Genomic DNA, 15,140 nt, shown 5'->3' with positions numbered 1-15,140 from the left:
GTGTTAGCGCGCTGCCGGTGAAGCTACATGCTAATTTAGCTTAGCTTGAAAGCAACAGTGCGAAACGAGTTTTGAGTTGATGCAGTAGTGATGTGAACCGCTCTCTTTACATATGGCCTAATTACGAATCATAAATTTAACTTTACCTCTTGGCTGCCGCTTAGTTAATGATTAGAAGTGTTGCTAAAACTATCAGTCAAGTTATGATTACCTGCTCCAAATTATTAGCCTTTAACAACTGCAGTTTTTTTCAGTTGCTAACACCCAACACAAGCTAAACATGGTTATCTGTTCCAGAGTGTTTCTTAGACGCATTACAGTATACAGTAGAAGCTTTGTAATGCCACTTGAATGTCAAATTATTCAAAATTGTAACACCTTGCAATAATTGCAATGGGATATTTCCTCCAAAGTAAAATTCACACCAACAGTTACCATGTTAGTAATACAGACTCCACCTTAAGAACTCAGTGCAACAAAAGTGAGTATTATTTTTTTCAATACTTCTTGTGTTCACCTTTATTTTTTTTCTAGTGTTCTTTCCTGGAGGGCTTGTGTTGCTCTTTTTAAAAATTATATAACATAATTCAAGGGTGTGCTGTTGGATTCAAGTCAGGTGGCATGTTCTGCCAGGTCATAGTTTTGACTTTTTCCTTCTTTGCAAACTAATGTGATTTTGACAGTGTGTTTTGGATTGTTACCGTGATGGAATATTTCTCTTCTGCCAAGCTTCCGCAAACTGGCAGGCCTCTTGTCAGACAGTATTTTGTTATATCAGTGCTATCTCTAAATGTCATTTCCCCAGCATTTTGCACTCACACAGACTCCTGTACCATCCAAGTGCCACCTCGGTTCTTCACTGTCAGGAGCATGCATTCACTGTGAGGGTTGTGACCAGGTTAATGCCAAACATACTGGACCCCATCTAAACTGAACAGATTCACCTTCGTCTCATCTGTCTATAGAATGTACTCCTAGTATTCATTAGGCTTCTTTTTGTGTTCTTTAGCAAAGTATCATCTGGCAGTTTTGCAAACAGCAAGCCAGGTTTTGTTTGTATTTTTGATGCTGCCCATTGACATTATGCACTCTTCTTCACACTGTCTTAGAAACCTTTATTTCTTGATGAATGTTTTTCAGACGTAGATTGTGAAAATAATACACTGTCTATCAAAGGTTCTCTAGCATTTGTGTCAGTGATATTAAGTGTATGTACTATTGTTGTGTTGGATTACTTCGGTGGTTTCTGTATTTTCAGTGCAGTCTTTCTAAAGAATTAGCATTATTTTTGCCTATTGTAGGAAACACTCTACTTGTGTACTTACAAATAATGCAGTTACTGAGAAGTGATGCAGTTTTGAATGATTTGACATTATGCGATATTACAGGGTGTTCTTTATTCTGTTGTATACTTAAAGTCCATGAACAGCTTTTCCACATGCAAAACATTGGATCACGGGACAAGTTTTGAAATACAGATACCCTTTAAGATGACCAATAATACTAAAACAATCAAACATTTCTGCTTAAAATAGCTTTAATTTTCTATTAACCTGGTGGTAATATCTGCTGAGATAGCCACAGAGGAAATTTTAAAAGCAATTCATGTTTCCTAAATCTTTACACTTAATTTTATTATTTCATTATGTCAGTCGTTCATAATTTTTAACCTTGTATCCTGAAGTTCTTGGCCTGAAGCATTCTTGTTACAACATGCAGAAGATGCACTTGTTCGGTTGTGGGCAGGACATTCAAAATATAAACAATAAGGTACAGCATTGACAGGTCACAGCTCATTATCAGACCAGTTTCTTGGCGACAAAGAAGTCCTTGAGTCGTTTCATCTGCCAGAACCCAACTGACAGCAGAATTGAGGTCTGCACTACAGCCCACCACAACACTTTACTGTTGGCATCTTCACTGACCTGTCGGAACACCTCCTCCTTCTCCTGAGTAACAGTAGACAACACAAACAAGACATTAAATTGTGCCATCACATAAATGTTGACAGAGATGTTTCAGTCGTGTGGGAATAGATGGAATTTTGTATGATTTAATTTTACTGGTGAAAATGAATGGAATTTTGCTTTAGCATTATAGTGGTAGAAGTTTGAGGTGGTTGAAGTGGCTTGCCTCAAACATCCATGGACACATCATCATGGGTTTGCTAAAGCAACACACAAAAATTTACCCGTTGGTACTCCTGCTGCCGGGTGATGTACGTCATCTGCTCTATGAGGTGGCTGAGACTATTCTCCAGAGTCTCCATGCTGCTTTTGGCTCTGTCAGCAGTGGGGTTAACTGAGTGCTCACCCATTTGAACATCCAGATGTAGCTTCTGCGTAGCAAAATTAAAGAACATGTTTGAATTTTTCTTCAGTTACATCTCAGTTGACATCTATGTTTTGCTTTGTCTTTCTGTCTGTTTGGAATACATTTTCTGTGTGTGTGTCCATAGGTCTTACCAGCCTTTCACCAGCAAAGACAGCAAACCTTGTGGAGTTGGTTTGGAAGCAAAGGTAGTGCTGACCAGAGGCATGAGCTGTGAAGGTGAATTTACCTGATCTTCCATAGCGTTTGGACATCAAAACCTAAAGAGCGGGAAAGACACTATTTAGCCTGCATTTTTTTATCTGACTTCTTTTGGTTCTTTTTAGTTGGTCTGATGTCAAAGTATGCATCATTACAGCAAAACTAATCAGATATAGCAGGTAGAGTTTGTAATTCATGTCCATTTTGTAATGACCTCCAAAAGAGACAATAATACTATTATAGCACTATTAGTGATATTAGTGATAAAAACACTGTACATGAATCTTAATACATTTTAATCAGTCAGATCATCATTGCTAATCATTCAACCAAATTCAGTGACATCATGTTAAATGCATTTTGTCACTGAGTTACTGGATCATCACATGTTTGTGTAGCCCTGACATACTGATAAACCGTGTGCGGTACTGGGTGTCCTGTACCTCAGCATTTGGATCTTTGACTGTTGCAGTGACGCCAAAGTGGGGGGAGTGGGTTGCAGCCTTCAAGTCCCAAGGCTCCAGCAAAAAATAACCTGAAGGTAAGAGACACATGAGTGTATACATGTACACACAAAAACATGCAATTACTGTCAATGCCAATACTGTGCTTGGAACATTTCCAAAAAGGATTGGGCATTAAATCAAATTGTTGCGTGGTATATTGGGCTTTAAGATTTATTGTAGAAGGATTTGAAGTGTACATTTCTTAGCATGCTTACGTTACCCAAGGAACAACACATTCCTATTTGTCTTACATCGTAGGAGTGATTTTAGGAAATGTATTTATGAGACATATGAGTGTAGCTTACAATAAACATAATACTCTAAACATTTCCTAATTCTTGGTGAGCCACACAAGCAAATCAAGCTTTTAAGAAGACACTACCCCTACTATGGGGCAGCATTGAAGTGTGCACTAGAAGCAAGCATTTAAGTCATTTAACATTACTGTATGATTCAACAATCATGGCAATGCACAATTGTATAAGTCCAATTGCACTTTTATTGCCACAGTTCACAACATAGACGACACTCAGGAGGACTATTCCCTCTCTACCACTCACCAGTCACCAGCGTGTCTTCAGGAATCTCCTCAATGATGCACCTTTCCTCCTGTTCTCCGAGATCAAAATACATTGCTGCTGCCAACATCAGGTAACACTGGAGGAGAAAGCCTGTGCCACGCAAACCCATTTTAAATCAACAATGAGCTATTAGATTACAAGACACCTGACTGTGACCAGATGTTTGGCTTGTAATTCCACTAGAGCTTCTTGTAGATCTGCAGTTTCTAACTCAAATTTGAGGTGTTTTTCGTAGACGAGCACCCATATCCCATTGCATATATTTAAAGTGAAAGCCCATATGGGGGACAGTTTGAGTGTGGGAAACTCACAGGTGCTGCTTTGTGTGACGAGTCATTCTGGACATTTTGTGATTGGTTAACCAGGGAACCAATAGCAAAGATGCCAAGACATATCTGTGCCAGATTGAGATTATTCAGCAGTCTCTCCTTTTCACAGTAGATTATGATTTTCTACTAACATAGGCATAGGAATAAGCATCATGACCTTTAGAAACTTCAAGTGTGATGTGAAAAGGGATTTGAGTAGCTTGCTAATGTAAGAGCTGTTTGGTCATAAGGTTTTTAAATATACCTTCAGTGCAGCAAAGTAGACTTGTTTCCATCTTGGTATCTGCTCTTTGTTTACTTCACTACATTCAAAGAGAACAATGCCCTATCATAAATTACAAATCCAAGAAGGGTATCCACTGTAATTGGCCTTTTGGGCACTGTAAGATGATAAGATATATATATTTATGCTTTATCTTCTGTGTACCTGTTGTTAAAAAAAACCCCTGAAAGATAGTCCAAATCTCATAGAAAATTGAGCAGGACGTGTAACTCAAACCATCACATACAATAGCTGCCATATGTTTACCTTCGATGAGGTCACTTGAACTCCCACACAATGAATAAACCCTTCTCATATTTAGTTTCTGCAAAAGTTATCATCTCTGAAGTAAGCAGTCAGATTTCCATCTCCTCCCACATGTCAGTAGTTTTACAGAAGGTCTCAGTAATGCCTTCCATTAAAAAGTTAGATTAAGCTTTAAATTAAATGGATCTATATACTATCTGCAAAGCCTCCCTAATTATCTTGATATTTAATGCAAAGCATCTTGAAATACATACTTTAATTAAAAACCTGCAGTTTATTTGAACCACATTCTGCCACCTATCACTCCAATAGTTCACACAGTATTTTCTTCTGCCTTTGGAAAACTACTTTTTCCCTTTCTTGCAAAAATATTGATATTGTTGCTTGTATGGTGTAAACAATGTGGCACTGGGAATTAAATTGTACATTTCCCACTTTTTTTATCATTTATCCTGAGCGAAACAAATTACTAGAACCTGGGGCTGTATGGCAGCACCTTCCCATATTTCATATACTCCTCATAATGTGTTCTTCACCAAATACTGTCATATACTGGACATTAATCGTATCTCTCATACATACTTAGTGAAACTACTGTTAATAAATGCCAGAAACTGCGTCTGTTCCCCTCTTGTTTCTCCTGATTCTTTATCCAAGTAATTTTCCTCCCCCTCGTCATTCAGAATGGAGAGACGTCACTCATGTACCAGATGTTTGGTTCTTATTGCTCTTCAGTCTGTCACCTGCAGTATAGTTTTGGTGTTTGCTTGGGTGGAAAGGAAGTTTATAAGTAATTAAAATGAGTTTTACATATTTAGACTAATGTTGGTCACTTTTGTCTTCACTTGCATTGAACTTGAGGGCATTTGTAACGCTTTTCTTTTGTACATTGGGAAAGATATATGCTTTACAGTCTGTTGTTTTGTGGCAGTGGATGCCATAGCATCAAGTCAGGTCTTTCAGGTTTCAAGCCATTTGATCCAAACATTTGGTGAACTCTTTTAAATAGTTGGGGAGCACCTTTATTCATTTTATGACCAACACTTCATCAGGGTGAGTCCCATCCAAAACTGAGACTTGAACTGGGTCCATCCAGTCAGAAGGTTTTTGCTCCACCCTCAATTTGATCCTGCTGCTCCAGGATTAGTAACAATACCTTTGGAGCTCAAATCTAAGTGGGCCTAAATGTGCGGTTCAGATTTAGAGGTGATACATGGCATTAAACAGATGCACTAAAGAAGGATGTTTATTCTATTAACAATCAATGTTGTAATCCTAGGAATCATTTAAAGTGACACAATAAAGCTGTAAACATACTCTTTTCCATTTTACAGAAAGGACAATGTCTTTTCTCGCAGAAAAAGTCTTCAATGAGTTCACAGTATCTTTAGATATATTAACATTTTATTGAGCCTTACAGAAAACAGTTACAGAAAACATACGTACATTTTTTGTACATTTTTAGTATTTTTAAAATTTTTCACAAAACACATATTTTCTGTGTTGCATTAATGTCTCAATAACATAAAGGAATACACATTTTTACTTTCAGATTTAATATACTGTACACTACAGGTTAAAATCCTGTCAATAAATATATTCTTTTTCTTCAGGAAAACAACCGCAATGTGTCTGTAAACATGTTCTTTAATGCGGCATTGTTTAGGAGACTGTACATGTCGCTACTTCTGCTCATGGAAATACTGAGGCATCATGTTTTTTTCAATTCCCAGTCTGATATTGTTTGGAGTTTCTGTTAAGTGTCTCTTGGCTATAGAGATTCTAGAACTTACATGAAATTTATTTGGATTTATCTCCAAATCCTCTAGATGAAAGCTAATGGGAATTATAATCCAATGCGGGCAAATAAATGTCTGTGATCTTTGACCAAACCCAATTACAGTGCGAACATGTGTTTTCGGTTTATGGCTATGTTCAAAACAGCATTGTTCTATCTCCAGACAGTTTTGATAATCTGCCAAAACAGAATTGGTGTCTAATAGCTATTCTGCCAAACTACACCTCTCTCGTACTGTCAGATCTATCAGCGTGACTTGGAAGACAAGAATTTTTTTTATTTCGCAGTCAGACTCTCCCAATTTAACAGTCAAACAATCTATCAGTATATGAGTCAATTCCACAGAAAGGTCAGGGAGGAGAGACGGAATCTAGTTCGTCATAGTTATGCCTCCTGTGAATATATCGCAGACCTTTTGCTGTTCTTTGTCCGTCTTCGTCCCTTCCTCCCTCTCCTGGCTTTCCTCTCTTTCTTCTCTCTCTTCTCCTTCCTCTCTTTCTTCTCCCTCCTCTCCTGGCCTAGTCATAAACAGTTGTCCTGGAAGCACTTCCTCTCTTCCTCCAGCAGGGGGCAGGCTGCTCCATTGTTAGCTGGGTGCATTAGGATGTAGCGGGTGCGGTGCTGCACACCTGAGCCTCCACACTTGCCCTTGCACAAGCCCCAGGGAGACCACACGGACACTTCACAGTCCAGAGGGGTATCTGCACAGAGAGGGGTGAATAATAATCGCATTTAGGTTTGGATTGCTATTTTTCTAAGTTAGGGCTATTTAGCTCTGTCTTTCAAAATACTGTATTGGTTATTTGGAAGTAATAAAATGTCAGAGTGGATGTTTCCTTTTGTTTTAGTTGAAATGTAGAGGAGGGAAATACAGTATGTCATAATAGGGAAAATCTAATTTCTCTTGAAAAAGCAAATACAATGAAAAAAGGGAGTAAATGTTGGCCTGCTTTTTGTGCAGCTCTATGAACTCATACCTTCTCGTTGTAGATTCTTGGCAATGGTAATGCTGCTGGAGCTGCTTTTAATTATATTTAGCCTGCATTTATTGAGAGAGATTTTGCTGACTGCTTGCTTATTCTCAGTATGACACTTCCTCGCAGTAAACAGTGCAACTACCGGTTGAGTCCTGTGCAACAGATAAGGATAGAATGCCTTGCTATGAGAAACCCCAACTGTAATTTAGGAAAAGAAGGCTGCCTCTGTCATTCTATTTTATTTTTCCAGCTAACCGAATGGATAATGTAATCACTGAAGTTGTATGTTACATCACGCTCCTTCTCCCTTGCTTTCACTCTCCCTTTCTGCAGCATTGTGAACTCGCCCAGCTACCTCAGCCAACCTCGATGAGAGCTTATGTACAGCTGATTTGTATCACAGTTGTCAGTTAAAGAGTAGAAAAGCAGATGGATGGGAGGCCGTACGGAAGCTGCATGGATGGACGGTTGGAAAGAAGGATTGAACATGCATGTCTGGTCAAGGCTGATTTTAACATCTGCCTTTATCATGTGTGTCCATCAGTGACAAAGGGAGTAATAATGAGATAAAAGTAGCGAAGCAGAATTACGGTGATTTTGAGCTTCACAGATAAGATCTAGTGCAGGTGATTGCTAGTAATTAAAGAAGGCTTTTGTTCGAGCTCTAGGGAGGAGGCACAAAGAGATGAAGTGATTATTGGATGGGGGAAGGATAAACAGATGGGGGGGTAGGATGGAGAACTGGGAGCAGGGCAGGAAACCCCAACAGATTCCTGGCCACTGTCTGTTGTTTGTTGATGTGTAGTCAAGGGAACAGGCCTGTATTCTGTGATGCTGACTCAAACCTTTATAGTTACCCTCAACACTGAATCTGATTACCGCACTGTCAGCTCTTTTGCCGGGTCGGCGTGCTATCTTGTGCTGGTCAAGTCAGCTTTTTAGACTTTTTGCGGTGAATTGTGTTATTATAAAAGGTTAGTTTCCCTCCCCATCACATAAGAGTCCATCAGTCACACAGACCGGTTTGAACACAGCATTGTTGGCTCGACTTGGAGTTTGACAGGCTCTTTATCTTGACTTTATCCAAGATAGTTTCTTATTCTTCCTTGCTTTTGGGCTATTTTTTTATTATTACCCCTAATCTGTACAACAGGGAGTCTTAAATTGTCTGGGAGCCAAAATTAAGTAAATCCAGCTTCACCTCATGGATTTTAGTGTTGTTAAAACCTACGTGTCTGTGTCCCATTTGGTGTCATGGCCTAAATGCTGCTGTAAATAATTTCTACATGGTTTTTCTTAAAGTGCTCTTTCACTTTCTCCATCTGTCATGTATTGACTTTTCCACTGGGCGCCAGATGTGCCGCTGGCATTTTCAGATGCCCTGCACTCAATTGTCTCTCTGGTTTCTGGTTGGAAGTAATTGAGTTTGTGTGTGGCCTGTAATGTTTCCCAAATGGTTTCGCATGAGTTTGTAAAACACCCAAGTTTCTACCCTTGTGGTTAACGCTTGTATCTGAGTTTGTCAAAACATGGAACATACTATATCTCATTTGTTTTATTTTCTTTAATGTTTTTAGCATTATTCAATCAGTACAAGTGGAATGGCAAAGGGGCAGTTTAGATTTGTAGTAGTGCAGTATTGGAAGTACATGTGGCTGTTTCTGAGGATTTTCAGTTCTTCAGATTGATGATTCTAGGGAGAGCATCAGTACCTGGGTCCAGGATTTGTAGCTACAATTGTTCTTCTAATCCTGATACTTTAATCATAGTGTAACCTGGTTCAGAGTGGTCAGCCGTTTTTTGCAAGTTAACCTTCTGCAGCAAATAAAGCCAGTTAACTGAGATTCTGAAACAGTTTGACTCATCGACTCAGAGGGGGCTGCAATGCAAGTACACTGTTTACATGTTGATCTTACCAATCCATGTTTTGTCTTTGTTTGCATTCTTGAATTTGCTATTATTTCCTTATTTATTTATGGGAAATATTTATTTTTCATTCATATCAACGCACTTCATTCTTGTTTTTTTATTTGACATTTCGTCCCATTACGTTTCTGGGTCGTTTTATGGTACGTTCAGTATATCATATAAAAATCTCTTGTGTCTGTTGAATGTATTTCATAAGACCTCTGCGACGTGTGCCAGTTGTTCGAATGATGTAAAAGAGTTTAGCATTTGGATCACAGATGTATAGAAGATAGCTGGATACCATGTTCAAGGATTGCACTCTATTCATTCCCATAGAACTTGCCAAAAAATGTCTGGCATGTTTCTGTAGGCTTCGTCATGCGTCTGTTTGGACGCATTGAGCATGCGCATCCATCCAGAGCGAACAGCATGTAGGCTCAGGACTTTCTGTTGAGTCTTTGGACTTAAGAATAGGATCAAATACTCATGTGTCACATCTAGATCTTTCCAAATGGATTCAAATTCTGATAAATAGTAATTTTGTGGGGTTTGTGACACTGACTTTATCTCGCCAGTCTTTTTTTACCAGTCATTTTGTGTGGGGTAAAGTGCTTCCAGTGTGCGTGTATGTAATGAATGGTTGTAGTAACGTGACTACTGTGCCCTGCACTGATCTGCCTCCCTGCCTTTCATTGTGCATTGCTATGCTTTTTTGAACATTATTATTTTTTTCACTTGAATACAGTGACACATTTTAAAGACATGACATGCTTTTTAATGTTGTGGCCATGCTCCGACCAAGTTTAGCTCTATGTGAAAGGCATGCAGCCCTCTCATTTATTTGAATGGGGCCAGTCAAGAATGCTAGCTAGGCTGCCAGTGTTGCAAAAAAAATGGTAGGTTTTCCAACCAAGTTGAACCTGGTATGACTTTTTCCATTGTGCAAAGTCTTGGTGAACCACTTTGTAAGGAGAATAGTACATTTCTTCACTCAGAATGATAAAATCCCATCTGTGCCTGATGTAGCATACTTCTACCAAGCAGCTCCTTGTGTTTTTTTTTTGTCTATTATAATGTGCAGTAAACATAATTAAACACCAGGGGATCAGTCATTTGTAAATATAATCGTGCCTAATACTCACATTTTAGTCAGTGCTGCGTCAGTACAAGAAGAATTGCTTTGTCCTTTTTAAAACAGTATTTAATATGTCATCTGGAGAAAGAAATTCAGAATGTTTTTGTTAGACTTACTTATGAGCTTGTCTTCAATCTCGTTTCCTGTTGGCAGTTGATTGGACTGTGTGGGCTCCACCGGCAGGCTGATGATCTGATTGGTCTTCTTTATTTTGGTCAGTGTGACCTTGGCAATGGGTGGCAGGTGCTTCAGGCGTGGGTAGAAGAAGGAATTTGCAGGGTGGCTAGGAACGGAGGAGGTGATCTGTGGAGGCAGAAAATGGACAAGGGACAAGAAAATACAGTTGACATATTAGATCTGTTTGTAGAGATGTTGGTTGGGCAGTCACAATTTATAGCATATTTATCTTCTGGAGGTGCAGCAACTATGATGTAAGTGCAATGAATAGTGTACTAGAGTACTTTAGTTTGATTTTTAGATGATAATATATATTTTTCTACATACAGAGATTGTGAAAATGACACTAAGAAGAAACAACACAGTAGAGACACTAGATTTGACATCTTCTTTTAGCATTGAATTATCTGTTAAACTGTCACTTACTGTCTTGCCAGTAACTGGCAGTAGATGTTGAAACTTGGACCACTGATCAACATTTTAATAACTGCCCAATGTATACTTATTTTATTAGCTGTTTTTGTCAAAGCATGTAAACATTTAACTTCTGTTGGTAAATGTGGGAGAAAATGTGCACTTTATCCGCTTACACCAGCTGTAAAAAGCAACTTATTTCTCTGCTCACATGGTTTGTGATTTTCACTTTGGATTGATGCAGTGTTACTCTTGGCTCAGGCTGACTGACCTGTGTGACTTTGTCCTGTGGGATTGTCTCAAAGTTGGGGGAGGAGAAGGTGAAACCGCTGTCAGTTCCTGCGTCATATGGGAAAAGCTCCAGCGACACATTGTCTTTCCAGTGGTCGCCATCACACAGGTCAACACTGTCCACACCCACAAACCAGTCCGGGCTTGGAATGATACGCACGATAAACGACAGCTGCAGATGGAGGAAGTAGAGATTAGGGACTCATCAGGAAGAAGTTTAACAGCCAACTTCTTCTTTATTACATAATTTGAAAAGACATCAATTCGACTTGCTACACTTCATAAGCTCTCTTTAGGGTGTAGCATATGGAAAGAACACTCAGGAGCTGTGTTTATAGGAGCATTAACTGTTTTGCTGCATCAGCCTAGTTAAAAAAGCATAATGCTTTCTTTCTCACAATATAGCTCCTTATATTATCAACAAGTGGCAGTAGTATGACAAGTTACTATTTGACTAAAAAGACACTTGGTGCACTTATTTAAAATGCTGGAAATTTTAGTGCTTTTACAGCCCCAGTTAAATCTTTATAGTTTTGGCTGTCATAACTTTTGGCTGTAATAGCACTTTACTAACAATTGCATTGCTTGGAGATGGCAACCAAACAAAGAGTCTCAATGGAAATGACCTCCAAACAGAGTTTGCAGTGCTAACCACACCCCTGATCTAGTAAATCCCATGTGTCTGAAATGCTTAGTTGGCAGTGAAAAAACAGAAAATGTATCAGAATCTCTTTTGTAATTGTGTGCTGCTCAGCTGTCGTAAGTGTGGTGAAAGCTGAACCTGTAAGGAACTCTGCTAGGTGCAGTGGGTTCATAACAAAATCTGTGGCAGTGACAGTTCTTACAGTTACCATTTTGACTTCCAAATAACTGGTTTATGATGTGGCCAAATTGTAAACCAGCATGATCTATGGGCCTGATGATAAGGCTGTGAGTTCTGGCAGTAAAATCTTATTATAGGTGATACCTATTATGAAGTACTACATATAAATATGTATCCTTAGACTAAACAAGAGCTATGGTTCTCAACATTTCTTGAGAAATTCTTTAGGCCCCTGTTACAGGCTGTAGAAATGATCGCACCACAGTGTTATGTATACTGACCTGTCAGCAAAAGACCTCTCATGTACCTAATGCCCTGACCTGGAATGAAGGAAACCGATTGTTTAGACACTTACATACGAGTGCCTGGCGAAGACCTCGAACTCGGTGCTCATCTGGCCTGTGCCTCCCACAACAGCGGGAGCGGAGAGGATCCCATAAACGCTCTGGATGCGTTCGCCGGCCGTCTCCACTTCCTTCATGAGCGTCCAGGCCTCGCCTCTCTCCGCAAACTCTCTCACTCCATTGCTGGCAAACTCATTACGCTGCCACATGTGGAAGTCAGAGCTATGCGTCACTCCTGATAGCACAGAGAAAGTGAATAGAGAGAATTAGAAGTGGTTGTTGCAACAGTTATTAGTCTGTAATAGCCACTTTATTTATATTTTCACAAAGGGGATATTGAAGAGGTGTGTGACTATATTTTCTTATATTTTGGGTGAGTTGTTGAGAAGGTCTAGATTCAAAACACACATATTTAGTATTCTTACCAAAGGGAAGATAAATGTGTTTATTTTCTACTTTAATTGATCAATTAGTGAATGCGTCTTCTCCTGGCTTTGTAGTTCATTATCTTGTGCAAGGACTTACCAATGAGTGAAGTAAAAAAAGTTTTCTGTTCCTATCTCAAAATAACTTCAGTGCACTTACCAATAAGATTTGACCACTGTGCAGGAGGACGGTACACAGGATACTGCTTGGGGAAAGCTGCCTGGGTCCATTTGCCAGTAAATGTTAGACTATACTGGGCAGTGTCAGAGGCTGTGCACATGGGGACATCAGTCGGGACAGGCATTGAATGAATGCCCTGGCACAGTGTCAGCATCATGACTCCCAGGCGATAGACAGCCTCAGAGAAGGAGGGAAGGTTTTTTGTGGTGTCCATGATAAGGGCAGGCTGGGGGAGGATGGAAGGCCTGAAGGAAGTATTGGAAAAGAAGGGCAGAGAAAGTAGAAAAATAATAACATTTATATCATGTATGACAATAAGCATATAGTGCACACTTTTCCATGCTTCAGTCTCTGCTCAGGATTTCTTACCACAGTGGCCTTGTCATAAATATTTCTACTCTAAAGATTCAACTAATTCCATTCTGCTGAAGAGGATTTCCTCCTCCTCCTTTTTTTGTTTTTTAACACCATCCATGTCACTATGCATTGAAAAGCCTTGCACTGGCTAGATTTGCAGTTTGGTATTATTTGTCTTATTTATTCATAACAACTGTACATGCAGTTGTCCTCTTTCCAGATTGTGGACTTGACAGTGCTGACAAAGAGAACTGAAAAGGGCAAACTGTCTGGCTGCACTATGAGTGTCTGGTTTAACAAGTGGGGCATGTGAGTCAGAGGGAAATTTTGTTCATTTAAAACCTTCTACACTGTTTTTCCACAGTTTAGCAGCTCAGTAAAGTGAAGCAGACAGGAGATCTGATAATAATTAAGTTGCGTGCACTGAGAGTGTCATGTTTGTTGGAGCCTTGTAAGCTAAATTTCTGCCTTCAGGATATTCAGTAGAATGAAGCTAACTTTGGATACTTGATCATATTTTCCTCCAGTAATGGAAAATAAACTTAGCTCTCATCTCTGCATTCCCCTCAACATCAATAATTCATCAGTGGTCTCACTTTGCAGTATGATTTAGATGCTAATATATGTCCCTGATTAATGAAGAGTTCTGGTGCTGCATCCTTGCTTCTGAGAAGTATATACATGAAAAGCATGCTTATGGAGTGGTACACAATTTTAGACATTTATATTCCCTAAAAAACATAGGAAACTTAATATATCCAGGTCTCTTTTATTCAGTTAATTTTTTTTTAAAGTTTGGCATGCATTCTTTCAAAAATCTCTTCTTATATCTATTGCTCTTGTTGTGATGTTTTGAAATGTCAGTGCTAAAATCTGTTACATTACACTTTTGCGTCACATTTTCTTACTCATTTTGAATGTTTTGTTGCTTGAAGACTATATTATTGTATAAAAATTCACATGCAAGCTTGCTTGTTTCAATTGTCACATCAATATAGAAAGATTTGTGCAGACAAAGGAATGCACCTGTAAGGACCTCTGTGTGTTCATGTAGAAGCAGGATAAATGTGCAGTGCAGAAACTACTCACTGGTTTTTGCTCAGGGTTCCAGATGAATGAAGGGCTGCAGCTGATGAGTGGAGAGGAGGGCTGGAGGTGAGGAGAAGGGGAGAGGAGAGCAGTGGATGTGGCTGTCGGGACGAGTGACTGCAAATCTCCAAGTCCTCTTTCGCCTATTTATGTCTTTCAAGAGGTTCACCCCTCTCTTTCCTCCCCCTCTTTCCCTCATTTTCTCTTTTTCTTCTTCCCCCCTCCTTTCCTTTTCGTGCTCCACTCCCCTCTTTAACTCGCTCCACACTTTTTCTCAGCCTCTCTATCTGCTGGCCAATGACTTCCCTGCCCCCTTCATGCCCTTTGACTTTGGCTCTCCCTCCAGCTCTCTCCTCCTCCTCCTCGCTCTCCTACTCTTTATAAGTAGCCCATTAACTGGCTAATGTGTTCAGCAGTTCTAGATGCACAGCCAGGGGTCCTGTGCAGCTCCGTGGGTAGAGTGTCATTTGACAGTATGATACTGTAGGTCTCTATATCTACAAATATGACTAATGAGGCTAATAATATTTTTCTATAATTTCTCTGAATGTATCTTGGTCCAGTTTTTGAATTTCAATAGAGCTACTAGATCCAGTCCCCAGTGCTGCTTTTTAACTCATGTTAGAAGTTATATTGCCTCTGCCATACTCAATTTGCATAACTCCTTTGATGTGTTTTTCAAGGGCTTATAAAGTCAGACAAGTTGAAGCATCATCCAAAAGTATTGGGGAATTACAGGCTTTA

At 39.4% G+C, this 15,140-nt stretch overlaps 2 protein-coding genes across 2 annotated transcripts; both read right to left on the bottom strand.

Moving 5' to 3' along the window:
• Positions 1 to 1,382: 1,382 nt before the first annotated feature.
• si:ch211-255i20.3 (transmembrane emp24 domain-containing protein 11) lies at positions 1,383 to 3,912 on the bottom strand. The gene is made up of 5 exons (XM_023288238.3): positions 3,599 to 3,912; positions 2,976 to 3,067; positions 2,466 to 2,591; positions 2,192 to 2,338; positions 1,383 to 1,949 (listed from the first exon to the last, which is right to left on the bottom strand). Exons 1-5 carry the CDS (start codon positions 3,726 to 3,728, stop codon positions 1,800 to 1,802), a joined length of 645 nt encoding a protein of 214 aa, XP_023144006.1. The 5' UTR covers positions 3,729 to 3,912; the 3' UTR covers positions 1,383 to 1,799.
• A 1,951-nt stretch (positions 3,913 to 5,863) lies between these two features.
• Positions 5,864 to 14,555, bottom strand: spon2b (spondin 2b, extracellular matrix protein). Its single transcript, XM_023288239.3, has 6 exons — positions 14,397 to 14,555; positions 12,930 to 13,195; positions 12,356 to 12,579; positions 11,158 to 11,349; positions 10,412 to 10,598; positions 5,864 to 6,976 (listed from the first exon to the last, which is right to left on the bottom strand). Exons 2-6 carry the CDS (start codon positions 13,162 to 13,164, stop codon positions 6,798 to 6,800), a joined length of 1,017 nt encoding a protein of 338 aa, XP_023144007.1. The 5' UTR covers positions 13,165 to 13,195; positions 14,397 to 14,555; the 3' UTR covers positions 5,864 to 6,797.
• Between the last annotated feature and the right edge of the window lie 585 nt (positions 14,556 to 15,140).

Source organism: Amphiprion ocellaris, chromosome 13 (genome assembly GCF_022539595.1).
Source record: "Amphiprion ocellaris isolate individual 3 ecotype Okinawa chromosome 13, ASM2253959v1, whole genome shotgun sequence".
Lineage (NCBI taxonomy): Eukaryota > Metazoa > Chordata > Actinopteri > Pomacentridae > Amphiprion > Amphiprion ocellaris.
Note: the sequence above shows the minus strand (reverse complement) of the source record. Positions and strands in the feature narration are given on the sequence as shown.